This window comes from Orcinus orca, chromosome 1 (genome assembly GCF_937001465.1).
Source record: "Orcinus orca chromosome 1, mOrcOrc1.1, whole genome shotgun sequence".
Classification (NCBI taxonomy): domain Eukaryota; kingdom Metazoa; phylum Chordata; class Mammalia; order Artiodactyla; family Delphinidae; genus Orcinus; species Orcinus orca.
Genome location: NC_064559.1, coordinates 106808728 through 106824724, shown reverse-complemented (window position 1 = coordinate 106824724; position 15997 = coordinate 106808728). Strand labels below are relative to the sequence as shown.

At 40.5% G+C, this 15997-nt stretch overlaps 1 protein-coding gene across 19 annotated transcripts in view; it reads left to right on the top strand.

The window, feature by feature from the left end:
- Window positions 1-15997, top strand: part of PDE4DIP (phosphodiesterase 4D interacting protein) — a 288606-nt gene that overhangs the window by 65254 nt on the left and 207355 nt on the right. For 18 of the 19 annotated variants that reach the window (XM_033436759.2, XM_049702195.1, XM_049702221.1 and 15 more), the window contains exon 4: window positions 14567-14677. In XM_033436759.2, coding sequence (XP_033292650.2) covers window positions 14567-14677 — 111 coding nt within the window. Of the gene's footprint in view, window positions 1-14368; window positions 14678-15997 lie in introns of those variants that run through there. The other variant, XM_049702203.1, reaches the window with a different exon arrangement.

The following is a 15997-nucleotide window of genomic DNA, read 5'->3' as shown; positions in this document are numbered from 1 at the left end:
ATGGAAACCCTGTGAAGAAAGCATGATTATTACACCAGTTTACAAATCAGGAAATAAAGGCACAAAGAGTAACAAAGGAACTTACCAAGCATCTCATAATGTGCTGAGAATACTCGTCATTTTTGTGACCTAAAATAGTACTTTCTATGTTGGTGGTAATAAGAGTGCTGACTCATATAGGCCTGGAATCATGAGCTCCTCCTATTTAGATGGGCACAGAGTGCAGTTCTATCTTCTCTGGGTAAACTGTAAATCCACTTTTATCTCCCAGTATTCTCCATCACATGCTTTCTATTCCATTAATTCTGAACTGCTTGCAAGTCAAAGTTGTTTCATACTTGCAAGCCTTTTTTCTGGCTGTTCCTGCTGCCTAGAATAATTTTTCTCTCCTCTTCTTTACCTGGTTAAAGCCTTCAAGTTTCAGTTCAGGTCCAGTTTTTTGTTTATTTGTTTTTCATTTTAGGACGCCTCCCCTCATTCTCCAGTCTCAAAATGTATACCCAGGGCTTCCCTGTGGCGCAGTGGTTGAGAGTCCGCCTGCCGATGCAGGGGACACGGGTTCGTGTCCTGGTCCAGGAAGATCCCACATGCCGCAGAGTGGCTGGGCCCATGAGCCATGGCCGCTGGGCCTGCGCGTCCGGAGCCTGTGCTCCGCAACGCAACGGGAGAGGCCAAAACAGTGAGAGGCCCGCGTACCGAAAAAAAAAAAAAAATGTATACCCAGACTCTAGGCAATTCAGAGGCAGAAAGCCTCTTGTTCACCTTTTTCTAGTCTCTAGAACCTAGCATAATACTGGTACATAGTAAGTGCTCAGTAGATGTTCATCAATTAAGCTAAATTTGTTGAAAAGTGTTGAAGATTAGGTGTTATATTGGATTTGTATTCCCCCTGGCCTCTACTTCAGTATTCACTGAGTATATTCACAGTAAGTAAAATGATTCTAAAGAGGGTATTGGTATCTTAATTAATTGGTTAGGATAGGAAACTGAGAAGTCAGGAAAAATACATTTATTTTTAGAAGTCCAATGTGCTATCCATTGTACTACAGAGGCAGGTGGGAAAAGTACATTTATTTTTTTATTTTTTATTTTTTTGTGGTACGCAGGCCTCTCACCGCTGCGGCCTCTCCCGTTGCAGAGCACAGGCCCCGGATGCACAGGCTCAGCGGCCGTGGCTCACGGGCCCAGCCGCTCCGCGACATGTGGGATCTTCCCACACCAGGGCACGAACCCGTGTCCCCTGCATCGGCAGGGAGACTCCCAACCACTGCGCCACCAGGGAAGCCCAGCACATTTATTTTTAATGGTGAGGTTAAAGGGAGATAACTGTCTACCTAAACTGGGATCATAAAATTATAAATGTAAAGTAAGAGAAAGAAGCAGAGACCTTTTGAAATATTGGACAGGAGTTATTAAGAAGATCATAATAATAGCTAATAATAATATGTATTGAGTGTTTATTAAACACTAGGCACTTTTTCGACATTTAACACATTTTATTTCAGCTCTTTTTCAGTTCATTTTCCTAACTTATGAGATAGATATTAGATATTATATTACATCCATTATATGAGTGAAGAGACCAAGACTCAAAGAACTTGATGAAAGCTATTACAGGTATAAAGTGGCAGAGCCAAGATAATTCCAAAAGTCAAGGTTCTTGGGGAAATGAGAGGACCATTCAGAGGAGAGGTTACATTAGTGCAATGTGTGCAATTTGGTTCTATGCAGAGAATCAAAATGGCAGATGCTATATATAGAAAAGCCATGGAAAGGGTAGGGGTCTGTGGCTTTACGGTCTAGAGGAGGCCTCCACTGCCCTCCCCTGTTTACACATTTTCTAATAATGCTGTCTTTAACATGAAAATGCCAACAAGACCAGCTGCAGTGTTTGCTTAATTATAGTCTGAAGCTAGCTTTTCTGGGCAGTCTGAATCCAACCACAGTGAGTCAGCCTGTTGAGGCCCCACCCATCCTGGCAAATTTTTCCACTTGGGTCTTGAAGCCTGGGGGGGTGGGGTGCGGGAAGTGAGTCCTAAAAGGGACTTTTCTACCCTTATGGAGATCTGAGTTATCACGGCCTGGGTTTCCTGTTCTAGTTTAGGTGAATCTGGGTCATGTGACTTCTGCCTTTAGGTCCATCCATTTCAAGTGCTTCTTGAGTTTCTCTTTAATTACAGCCTTGGCAAATGAAAGCTACTGGTGAAGTACATTTTCTTTCTTTTTTTTTTTTTTGAAAATGGCATTTATGTTCCTCAAACCACAGTGCCCCAAGCATACTGGTTTTGGTTTCACTAGTGTCTTGAGACTTTCAAAAAGTTATTAGATGAGAAGGGAAGCGGGGATAAATCTGAAACTTTCTGCAATCATAAGCACAGGATTTTTTCTTTCTTGTTAAACATGACTTTTCAGAGGGATTCCACACAGTCATTCCACAGAACTTCGGCAACGTTTTCATTCCTAAGCAACACTGCCAAAAATAGGCATCAGATCAATCACCTTTTTCTTAAGAACTATGAATGAAAGCAATGATTCTGAGTGCTGTAGAGGATGCAGAGATGTATATGAGTTACCATTCTCAGAGAGCACACACTCTGATTAGGACATAAGAAATTTAAATTACACGAAATTTATTTTAAATAACATCTAAGGCACCAGTGGAAGAGATCACAAGATTAGAGTAATTGCCAATCAAATGTATGTCTTTAAAAACCAGTCGTTAGGGGCTTCCCTGGTGGCGCAGTGCTTGAGAGTCTGCCTGCTGATGCAGGGGACACGGGTTCGTGCCCCAGTCCGGGAAGATCCCACATGCCACAGAGCGTCTGTGCCCGTGAGCCATGGCCGCTGAGCCTGCGCATCTGGAGCGGGAGAGGCTACAACAGTGAGAGGCCCACATACCTCGAAAAAAAAAAAAAAACCTAGATGTTAGGACAAAACCTTTTTTCTAATTTGTATTCATACATATTGGTAAACTTTACAAAGTTATAAATATTGGTTCACATTTGGTTACACAATTAACAAAGTAACTTTATCAAAAAGAATGAAATTACAAAAATTGAACAGCCCTGAAAGTTCTGGAAGGTATGGTTACCAACACAGAAAAGAGCAATCACTTCCACAGAGAAAATGGCATTGAATGAGAATAATCCTTCTTATTTTTTGTTATCTCCTCTCTGTGTCCTCATTAGAACTTGTTGCCTTCTCCTCTTCACTGTATGAAGAGAAGCTCTGTCTTTCTTCCTATGGACTTGAGGAATTTCCATTCCAATGATAAAATTTTAAAATAACAAAAATAATGTCATCAATTAGTATTTATTGAGTACTACAGTGTGCAGACCTCTGTGAATGCACCTGACTTGCATTATCTTATTCAGTTCTGAAAACAGTCTTTTGAGGTTGGTACAACCATTATTTTCATTTGTACAGGGAGGGACACTGAAGCTAGGAAAAGACTAGTGATTGCTAGAAAGTGCTAGAGCTGGGATTTTAACAGAAGTGTACCGATTCCAGAACCTGAACGCTTAGCCACAATTTCATTATGCCTCTCTATGTACAGCTGCTCCCTTATTCATTTGTTTGTTCATCTACACAGTATATGGGTACAATCTATGTGCCAGGCCTGTTCTAGCTTTTACATGCACAGTGATCAAGTATGAAAAGGTGTGTGTTGAAGGATGAATGTTTCAGTGTTTTTATACTAATAAAATATTAGAAACAATCTATTATTCATCAAGGCAAGGATTGATTATTTCAGCCATGGTACACATACAACAGAGCATCACAGAGCAATGTACTGACTTGGAAGGATGTGTGTAATAATAATAACAAATTTAAGATTAAACAACAGAAAAACAACAACAACAATTTGAATATTACATAAAATAAGATCTCTTTAAAAAATTTTATTTTTACACGATTTTTAAAGGTTACTTTCCATTTCCATTATTAAAAATATTGGCTATTTGTTATACAGCACATCCTTGAGCCTATCTTACACCCAACAGTTTGTACCTTCACTCCCCCACCCCTATACTGCCCCTCCCTCCCCACTGGTAACCACTAGTTTGTTCTCTGTCTGTGAGTCTGCTTCTTTTATGTTATATTCACTAGTTTGTTGTATTTTTTAGATTCCACATATAAGTGATATCATAGTATTTATAAGATCTCATTTTTGAGGGAGAAAAACTAGAAATGTCTGGAAGGATATACACCAAAATATTTAAAGTGATTAGGTCTGGGTGATAGGATTAGCCATGACTTTTACCTTCTTTATAACTTTTTGTATTATCTGAATTTTTAATAATGTGCATTCCTTTCATTTATCTAATCATTCAACAAATATTTCTAAAGTGCTTACTGTATACAACATAATGTCTTAAGCACTGCACATACAATAATGGATAGGCAAACATGGTTCCTGCCCTCAGGGAGTTTACAGATTAGCCAATTACAACAGAATGTAATCATTACAATGCTGTGGAGGCACTCAGGAGGGACCCTTACCCAGACTTTAGGGTCAGATGGGCTTCCTTTAGTAGGTAATATCTAATTCAAATCCGTACAGGCTAGTTGGAGATAGTGAAGTCAGAGCTGAATGGAAATTGAAGAGGAATGACTTTCCAGGCTGACACTGCTACCCGTGAAAAGTCCTGGAAGCAGCAGAGCAAGTTCAGCAACAGGAGGCTTTTTGTCATGGCTGGAGCACTAGAGTATAGAATGGGGTTCAAGCTGGTTTTATCTCCCCCTACCACCTGCTACTCTCGGTCAAAGCCTTATTGTTACTGCCATGGTTATTCATGGTATCACTGCGAACTCAGCTCTTATGCCTGGACAAAGTCCTAATTGTGCCTTTGAAATCACCTTCTTTCCTAGAGAAGAGTGGAGAAAGAATTAATGAAAATCTAGAAAAATAGGTGAGGCCATAAATGGACACGTTCCATCTGAATACTAAAAGCTCAGCAAATAATCTTCCTGGGTCGAACCAGTTGTGAACAAACAACACCAAGTCCTGCTCTTGTTGGTCGGGCCAAACCGTAGGAGAATCTAGTTTGGAGCCTAGGAATCCTCGGGAGCTCCCAGCATCAGTGCAGCTCAACTGTCGTTTTGCCATGGAACTCATTTAACTGTCTCTGACAGTGCTATTTCTGGCTGGGCCATTTATTTTTGGTGACCAGGGAAGTTGTTATTTGTTTTGTTTTGTTTTTATATAGTTCGTAGCGCTCCAATATGATGATGACAACACCCTGCTATTCCAGGATCATTGTGGGTAGCGTGGGTGTGTATCTATGGTGGGGGAAGACAGCAGGAACATCACTGGAACCCCTGCCATTTATCTACACAATGATGCTGCCAAAGACAGGGTTTATTTATTGACCTGATATAATAGCTCTGTTGTTAGCTGTCTTGCCATCAGGCCACGTATTTCAAGACAAGGCTGTGTAGAGGATGGGTATCAGTATGCTTCTGAGTTTAAGGGGAAAAAGTTGAATGGTATTGTTAATATTTTAGCATTTAAAAGACTGAAACTTCAGGGATTATGTTGAAATTTCAGAAACAGAGTTTCAGAAGAAAGATTTGTTTATTGTGCAACCCCAAAGAAAAAAAGCCAGATGTTTGTAGAGTTCTCAGTCTGCTTTCTGAGGCAGGCATCAACAGCCGGCTTCTGGAACACTGGACAGAATCCCTGTGTGGAAGTGAAAAGGTTGATGAGTGGAAGACCAAGTTGATTGACTTCGATTGACATTTTCCTTATTAGAATGTTCTGCAGAAGTTATGCATATTCTTCAGGGCAGCCAAATGAGTATGTTTTTCCTGTCAAAATATAGGGTGGATCATGTTTTCTTTCTGTTTTATTTAAGGATTTAACTTTTGATAGAACATAGTAATCCATGAGTATTTAATATTGAGGGCCACTTAAAGTATACTTTATCTAGCCTTTATGTTAGGGCCCCATAATCTAAGTAGGATTAATATACATTTAGAAATGGTCAGTTCTAAACCATTTGCTTTTAACTGAATTGAACTGAATTGAACTTAAATCTTTATCATAGAAAAATCCTTTGTAGAAGGCAAAGGACTGGATATGTTACTTCTCACAGCTTTAGTTTCTTTCTTCTTTTTTAAATAACAGCTTTTTTGAAATGTAATTTACATACCATAAAATTCACCCTTTTAAAGTGTACAATTCCATGTTTTTTGTATATTTAATGAGTTGTGCAACAATTACCACTATCTAGTTCCAGGACATTTTCATCACCCCCCAAAAACCCATCATACCCATTAGTAGTCATTTCCTGTTCCCTCTTCCCCCAGGCCCTGGAAACCACTCATCTAATTTCCCTATGGATTTGTCTAGTCTGAAAATTTCATATAAATAGAATCATGTAATATGTGACTTTTTGTGCCTGGCTTATTTCACATTATATAATGTTTTCAAGGTTCATTTGTGTTATAGCATGTGTCAGTACTTCATTCCTTTTTTGACAGAGTAGTATTCCATTATATGGATATGCTAAACTTTGTGTATTCAATCTTCTGTTTTTGGATGTTTGGGATGTTTCTGCTTTTTGACTATGAGAATGATGCTTCTGTTTTGTGTGGACATATGTATCTCTTCTCTTGGGTGTATACCTAGGAGTGGAATTGCTAGGTCATATAGTAACCCTATGTTTAATCTTTTGAAGACTAGCTTTGGTTTAGTCACCTTGAAAATGGAGAAAACTGTGTTTTATATAGGTTCAGGTGGTCAGATCCTCTGAGGTCACAAGCAATATTATTTATAATGAAGGATACTTTTTGAAAATATGCAGGGACCTAAGGTAGAATTGGAAGTACCTTATTAGTCACAGGGGAACCCTAGGTTCACAGGGGTCATCTAGTGTCATGAATAAGGCCCTGATGAGTATGAAATATGGGTCAGACTGCTGGAAGCTGTAGTCTGTGCTCCTCCACTTTCTAGCTAAGCAAATCGGCTAACTTCCTGATGTCTTACTTTCCTGGAGTATAAAATGGGGATAATAATATCCAATCCACTTACTTCACAGTGTTGTAATGAAGATAAAATGAAATAATACATATATGGAAGTGCTTTGTATATTGTCAAATCCTATACAAGTGATTGTTGTTGTGAAGATAGTGTAATTATATCTAATTAATTTTGTAATACAAGTCAAAGTCATTCAAAACAGCCAGTAATTAAACTTTTGTATTTCTGCAACTTAGATTTTATCATAAAAACATAGGGACTCCCAGACACATACATGTATTACAAATAAAATATTTATATGTGAAACAAACCATCCTCCTCCTTCTCCTTGCCCCATCCCTTTGTGTCTATCCCTGCCGTCTAATCCAAAACAAGTAGGGTTCCTGGGTGCTAAAGAGCGGGAAGCGCTCTCCAGCCATTGGTGTGACTTTCCCACAGGTCTGTTTTGAAAATGTAACAGTTAGCAAAGACTGTTGAGAGTCATCCTTAGGTCCCTAGTCGTTGTTGCTGCTTTTGTCTTGGAATAACATGTCCTTTATGCTCACTTATCTCCTCTTCCTCTTCCTGTGCAAGGCAACCAGAGCACTCAGTCTGAACAGGTAGACTCCCACTACCTTTTAGGGCTCTACCATAAGAGAGCTGGTGGGGTGCTCTGAGATCTTTCAAAAAGTGACAGCTCTCTCATTGGTGCTGCCTTTGGTAATATTGTTTCTATGAGAAAATATGTTTCAAACGTAGAATCTCAGGATGGCTAAAGACCTTAAAAGTTCTCCAGAACTAACCTAGTGGATGTGTGAAGATTCTTAACAATATCCCTGACAAGTGGTCCTTTAATTTCAGTTGATTCCTTTTTGTGGCAGGAAATTTACTATCTCTCATAATGTAAGTGCTAAGTAAATATTTGATGTATGAATGTATGGATGGAGTGTGGCAATAAGTTCATTACATCCAGCTCTACTAGAGAATTTATTCTTATATTTAATTGAAAGCTGCCTTCCTGTAATTCCTAGTTTCATTCCATTTAAAATAGTTTTTTTTAAATAATAAACTATTTCACAGACAAGAACATACAAAGAACAATAAAACACTTGTCCATGTATCCAATATCTAAATATTTTTAAAGATTTTTTGATTTGAACCATTTTTTTAAAGTCCTTATTGAATTTGTTACAATATTGCTTCTGTTTTATGTTTTTTTGGGGTTTTTGGCCACAAGGCATGTGGGATCTTAGCTCTCTGACCAGGAATTGAACCCACACCCCCTGCATTGGAAGGTGAAGTCTTAACCACTGGACGGCCAGGGAAGTCCCCCCAATATCTAAATTTTAACACATATTATTTTTGCTCTATTTGCCTCATATTGAAAACTAAAAGTTCACATTACAGATGCAATTGCAACACTCTTAATAGCCTACCCCAATCCGACCTCCTGACTCCTTTCCTACAGTTAATTACTATTAAGTATTTTTCCGAAAGTCACACAATTAGAAAATAGCAGAACTGAGATTTGAACCCAGATCTCCTTGGTTCAAAAGCTATTGCCCTTTCCACAATTCTGTGCTATCCCACCTAGATAAATATGTATAATAGTGATAATATTTATTGCCAATTTGTAAGTGGGTAGTAAAATGTCAAGGGTTGCTTAAAACACTATTCTCCTGTTCCTCTGCTTACCATATTAAGTTATTTACGAATATTTTTATTTTCGTGAAATGTAAAATTATGAATTATCACAGATATCGAATTGGTGAAGTTGAGTTGCAAAAGTTTGATTATATTTGAAAAGAATGTGTCAATTAAGATGATTAATCATTTTTAGTGGAGTGGAACTGTATTTTTAGGGGAGGGATTGGTAAGAGATTAATATGTTTTCAAGCATTTCCATTGTAAGAACTATCTGGGGGGTCTGAATATGATTAAGCAAATTGAGGCTGAGTTGTTTTTAAAGGCTGACTTGACAGTCGGTTATGTTAATGGGGCATGACATAAAACAGCTGGGTTGTAATCTCCTACTATTGTTGGCATTGATTGAGTTCTTATTAAAGTCTTGTTTCCAGTCTGGACTAATACATTAAGAAGCGGTGGGAAGAAGAAATTAAGCAAGGAGCAGGGGAGAACTGTTAATGTTTGGAAAAAATATTTTCAGAGAAGAGTAAAGATTTTCTATATACTACATTAAAAAGGAAGAACAAAGATAGAAGCACTGCCCCTTGCTCAAGAACCTGCAGTGTTTGTTTCCTAAGCAGTGCAGAGCTTATCCAAAGCTCTGAGAGGCCCTGATTTAGGAGGTCTAGTGAGCAGCCCAGGTTGTGTGTGGTTTTGTTTGATAAAGCTACAAAACACAAACAAATAAAACAAAACATAAGTAATAAGCAAATAAAGTAAGTAGTAGGTAGTTCCTCGCCCTTTGTTCAAACTGAGAACCAGGATCTGCTAAAGGAACAAACTCAGGCTCCTCATCCTGACTTTCAAGATCTTTCTAAAATGGTTCTTCACTTCCTGTCCTCTCTGTTCACCCACTACAGGACAGCATGTGCCCTTTGTTTCAGTCCACTTGGTCCTCTGCTCCTTTGCTTATGTTCTACCTGCCTGGATTGCCTTGTATTCTCCCTCCAGCCTATGCAAACTTGATTCATCCTTTAAGGAGAGCAAAAATGTCACTTCTCTCTGGAACCTTCTCTGGTAGTCTCTCTTTCCTAATTTCTATAGTTTTTATTATTTGTACAGTTCATACTGCCCTTTGATTGTTATTTATCATATATTATTCCCCATTTATTCAGAACTCTTGTACATAGTTCAGATTCTGCATTGTGCATTAAAATTAGTCTATTAGAAGAATTAATTTTACTTATAAAATTACCTTTAGATATGCTCTTCCTCCTACAAAATCTGCATAATCTTGTATACAGATTGAATTCTATTAGGATTAAATCCAATGAAGTCAAAGTCAGCAGGTTAATTATTCATCCATTCTTTTATTAAATATTTCTTGAGCACCTACTATGTGCCAGGCACCATTCTGGGTACAGGTGATATAGCAGTGAACAAAACAGGCCCATATCCTGGCTTTCTCATGGAGTTCACATGCTAGTAGGGAGAGACAGACAAGAAACAAAATAAATAAGTAAATATAATATTTTAGAAGGTGATAGTGCTATGGGATTAAAAAAAAACAATGAAGGGAGACATGGAGGGCTGGGGTGAGGCATAGGGTGAGTAACAGTTTTAAATAGGGTGGTCACCTCATAGAGGAAGTGACATTTGATCAAAGACTTGAAGAGGGTGAGGAGGAGAATGCAGATAACTAAAGAAAGAGCATAGTATTCAGAAGGATCAATAAGCTGAAAGGCCTTGAGGAGGGAGGGTGCTTGGTGTTTTTGAGAAACAGCAAAGAGAAACAGTGTGGCCGGGGCAGAGTACGTAGGGGAAGAGTAGTAGGAAAAAAGTAGAAGAGAGGGTAGGGGAGAGGCTCCAGATTATGCAGGGCCTTGGGACTTATGGGCTAACAAAACGACTGACTTAGCCTTTCACTCTCAATTAGATGGGAAGCCATTGGGGGTTTCCAGCAGAGGAGCAATCTGACATTTTGTAACCCTCATAGTGATATGGCTGCCATGCTAAGAATCGACTATAGGGGAGCAAGGGTGGGAGTGGGGAGACCAGTTAAGGGGCTATTCAAATAACTCAGAGGAGAGATCACAGTATCTTGGGCCAGAGTGGCAAAGGTACGAGTGGCAGTGGTGGTAGATAGCTTCTCTATATGTGTTGAAAATAGAAATCTTGAGAGACAGATTTACAGACAGATGAGATGATGTGCATGAGAAAGAAGGGTCAAGAATAATTCAAAAGTTTTGGCCCAAACAACTGCAAATATTGGTGGTTACAAACAGAAATGGGGTCCAAAGAGGAAGGAACATATGTCCTGGGAAAAATTAGGAATTCAGTTTTATATATCACGAGTATGAGCTGTCTATATTCAAGTAGAGATTTCTACTAGGAAGTTAGGTGTAGATTGGAGTTCAGGAGCAAAGTCAAGATGGGCATATAAACTTAGAAATTTAAGTGAACAAAACATTATTTTTCTAGTCACCATTCTAGCAGATGTAGTTTCTCTGGAACCATTAAAACAAACTTTTCTATATCATTGGAAAGTTATGAGAATAATATTGGGTTGGCCAAAAAGTTTGTTTGGGTTTTTTCGTAAGATCCTAGCCGAACGAACTTTTTGGCCAACCTAACATAAGCAACCTAGCCCATATTTAACAGATCAAATCAGCAAAAAATGAAATATATATGCAATCATTATCTATTCATTAATTTAACAAATATTTAGGGAGTACGTCCTAAATATTCTGCAATGAGAATACAAAGACACAAAATATGCCTTGCCAGCCCTCAAAACACTCTAGTCTGACTGAGGTGATTGTATACTGCACAGTGGGAAGAATTAACTGGGAAGGTCTTCTTGGCAATTGTGGGAACTGAAGGAATATAGAGAGACATATAAGTCATTGACCCTTGGGCAGCTTACAGACTAGTCGGAGAGGTAGACACATGAAAAAGTGAAAAGCTCTAAAATGTGTAAATAACCCTGCAGGACAACAGAAAAGCATTACCATGAGGCAGCATACGAGCACTTGCCAAACGTTAGTAGTTGCCTTAGGAGCTCAAGAGGAAAACGTTTTTCCAGTCTGGCGTAGCAGGGAAAGCTTTGTTTGGGTGGAATTCAAACTTGAGAAAGTGGCTTGAAAAAAGAGGCAGGGTGTCTTGAAAGGGTGTGATTTTTTTTTTTCTTTTATACTAAGAGTGATGAGATGCCTGTGAAGGATTTTTAAGTAAGGGAGATGACAGGATAAGATTTGAGTTTTGAAAATAATGCTTTTAAAATAATGGGTTTTCTTAGCTTTAATAAGGAGAAGAACTAGCTGGATGAATTCTGGCAGACATAATAGACACTGTTGCAAAAGTTTTTGCCATGAGGTTTGTCGTGAGAATGGCACATGCAAGTTGAACTATTTAGCCAACAGCTGGATATGTAGGGCTAGATCTTGGGTGAGACAACTCAGTTGGAGGTTTGGGGACTGTTTGGGAAGCAAAAGTCAAAGCCCTAAAAGTGGATAAAATCTCTAAGGGAGAAAGTGTGAAGAGAAAAAAATCAGAAGGCTAATGGCTAATTATCATTTAAGTAGTAGCTTTAAAGAGCCAGGAAAAAAAGAAAAAAAAAAAAAAAAAACACAGAGAAGAGGCTAGAGAGATAGGAAAAGAACAAGGGATCACAGGGCATAAGAGAAAATAGGCTTAATGTGAAGAAAGAAATATATAGGTTGGATAAGAGCACCTGCATTCATATGCAATTTTACTTTCCATAAAGCTTCTATTAAATTATCTTACATGATGAAAGAATCCAAGTAGACATCAAAAGCATGATTAAACACTAATCTAGAATCTGGCACCTGGTTCCCCCTGTGCAAAATGGAGGTAATAATAATCAGGTTATTCCTCTAGGAGCTTAGACCAGGAAAGGGCCTTAAAATCACCGTTTCCAACCACTTCATTTTATAAATGAGGACAGTTAGGCCTCTGGAGACGTGTACTCCCAAGGTCATACGTCTATTTAGTAACAAAGCTGGGACCAGAAAAGGATCTTCTGGAGTCTTACCTCAGACTTTTCTCTTCCTCACTGTCTCTAATTAAGCCTAGGTGAAATTCATTTATTCTAAGAGCACAGATTTAATGAAATTAGCTAAATGCATTTTAAATGTGTGCTTTTTTTAAAAAAATGAAGAATATATTGTCTTAAGTTACCAGTGGTCTAGGTAAGAAATGTGTTGCCTACTTATAATCCAGCTCTATTTGAGAGAATGCTCAGTTCTAATTATGCCCTCCTGAGGCCACTTTATTCACTCAAATTTTTTCTGTCTTTCAAAGCAAAGTGCAAGTGCAACTCCTAGTCAAAGCTTTCTTTCTCTCACCATCCTAATGAGAATGAATCACTCTTTCTTCTGGGTTCCCACAGATTCAGTATTTTTCAAACTTTAGGACAAAACGTATTAGTGGGTCATGGAATCAATTCAGTGGGTCACTCCCAAAAAGAGAAACGGAATAGGAAATATCAGAGTGCATCCTACATAGTGATGGTTAACATGACTTTGGGGAACTTTTACTTCAGTTGTGTGTGTGTGTGCACGCACTGGATTGCAGTGTGAAATGTAAAATGTTTGAATAACACAGGCCTGGAGGATTATAGTGTAAAACATACTCACCTACATCTCTACGGCCACCTATCTCTTGGAGGGCTGGGACTGTCTTCATCTTTGTATTCCTCATGCCCAACATACTACCTGCTGTGTACAGAAAAGGGAGGTTGATTGGAATTATTATGAAGAGTGAAGAAAGAATTAGAAGAATGAAGAGCAGGTAGGTTGGAGAGGAACCTTCTACGTGAATTAAGTATAAAGTTTTTGTTTCCTTTACTTTGGATGTGAATGTTAATTTGTTTTCAAGCTAGTATTACTGCAACCAAGAACCTGTGTGTGGTATCTGTGCTGTGGCGTTGTCTCCCAGTCACCTTCAATGTCCCGTGTGGTGTGGTATAAATAATACTTCCTGCCAACGTTGCAGCTGTCATTCAAGGATCTTAGATTGCCTTAGGAGCAGGATCTGGTAATGAGTGCCTAGCTCCACTTGGCAGGTGCCGGAGTTAAGAGCTAGTGACTGGGTAAAGTCTCTGGGCTCCAGCCTGACACCTCCCTCCATCACCCCCCACCCTCTTTTCGCCCTCATCCCTTAGAGGGAGGAACCTTTGCCCCTGCCTCTTGGAGCTTGTGTAACTGGTAAACAGATTTTTGCAAAGATTCCACCGAACTAGAAGATTGGCCCTTTCTTTGGAGGTGGCTCAGGTGTGTATGGGGGGAGGGGCATGGTAATAAAGGCTATTTCTTTAACTGCCTCAGGGCTGGTAAGGTCCAGGGAATAAAACTGGGAAGGAACTGATGAGAGGTGAGCTTCTGGATCATTCAAGGAAATTAGAAACCCCTCTGATGAGTCGTTCTTTAAGATTTGCACCTGACAGAAGGGGGATATTTGATACGTGGTCACCATTTTGTGGGCCATTCTGTGTCCTTGCAACGCAACCATCACCTTGAATTACTCCCATTCCCCATTTCCTGGAAGCTTCTGAGGGTCAGCCCCCTCTCTTTTCTGAGAAACTGTTAACTGCCTACAGTTGGGCCTGAGAGGCTGAGGGAGGGTGAGAGCCGAGTCCTAGCTTGGAGTCGGGTTACACCACTTGTGTCTGAGTTCACGCAGCATGTTCCTCTGTCAGGGATTCCGCAAATATCTCCCGAGGTAAAAAAGGAAAGCGCGCTGCGCTCCAGCACCCAGAGCAGCGAGCCCAGGCCCAAGTGCGGGAGAGAGCGCCAGCCATCAGGGGCATGTCGCCGTAGCCTCGCAGCGTCGCCGCCGGCTCGCTTCATGCCGCGGTGCAGCTGCACCACGTTCCTGGGCTGAGGGGGCGATTGGGCATGTGCTCCTCCCCATGGGTTGCCCACCATGTCTAATGGATATCGCACTCTGTCCCAGCACCTCAATGACCTGAAGAAGGAGAACTTCAGCCTCAAGCTGCGCATCTACTTCCTGGAGGAGCGCATGCAGCAGAAGTATGAGGCCAGCAGGGAGGACATCTACAAGAGGGTGAGTGCGGGGGCCTGCGGCTCGTGGGGGGCAGGGGCTGGTGGTGGACACATCCAGATTCCGAGCTCTTCCTAGCTGGTGCTGTGCGAATCAGTGGGGTAGGCGGTCTCCCGGCCTGGTCTGGTCACCTTAACGCCAGTGTGACCTTGGACAAGCCCATTTCACCTCATCGGTGCCCGTTTCCTACTTTCCTACTCTGTAAAGAGAGCGAGCTGGATTAAATCAGAGGCTCTCGACCTCTGGGTTGGAACTGTGTAGAACAATCACCTTGGGGGCTGGTTTAAAGTGTCGACTACTGCCTTACCCCCAGGGATTCTGATTTAGTAAGGGAGGGGGAGCTTAGAAATCTGCATTTTTAAACAAGCCCCGGAGGTGACTGAAGCTGGTAGTTTTCAAGTCACACGCTCTGCTTAGAGAAGGGACCCTTCTAGCTCTGGCACATGGGGGCAGGGAATGATGCCATGGGGAACGGGGCAGGGGCTGAGGACATTTCTGTTCCTTGAGAAATTCGTGTTTGTTTTTGAAGATGATTATGCAGATGAGCTTTTAGGACGGGGTCTTAGGCATTTTCATCTTTAGGAATTGTTCACCTTAGAATGAAGAAAGGGTATTGATGGAATGAACAGCCGTTGGCCTTGGGTGGGGTGGGAGAGGGAATGGCGGCTTCCCTGAAAGGGAGGGCTGTCTTGATTGATGGGGGAGTGGGGCTGGGAAGGAAGACAGAGGGGATTGGCTGAGTTGAGGGTGAGATGAGACAGCACCTTGGTAAGAGGACATTAGGCTACGGTTTACAAGGATTAAGCTTCGTAACTGGTTGCCACAATGTTGATTTCCTTAGCTTTCTTAGTGTCTGGGCTAGCAGGACCTGAAGCGGCCTGAGAGACCTGGAGCTGGTGGACTCTGACTTTATCAGTTTCTAAATCTCCAGCTGTTTGCACCAGAGGACTATACCAATATTATCATTATCTATGTGTGCCCTGTCCTGTCGAGAAGGAGTTTGGGAAGCATTACAGGCTGCTAGATAATACTTTAGATCAGAGGAATAACTGGTGTTTCAGACCCAAACCACTGTTTGGTAAATTCAACTAAGATGAACAGCTAAATCTGAGGGAGTTAGCCCTATTTTCTGACTTTTCTGGATTTCCATGTTTTAATCTGAATTTTCCTGAAATTGATCCAGACTCATCTTTTGTCTTTTATATGACTATATAGTGAATGTGCTTCAATGGAGCTGCCAGGGGTCGAGAGGGATATTGCCAAGTGAGGGTTGGTAACTCAGAGAGAGGGAGAAGGGGAGCGTGAGTGCAGTATTTGCCTCGG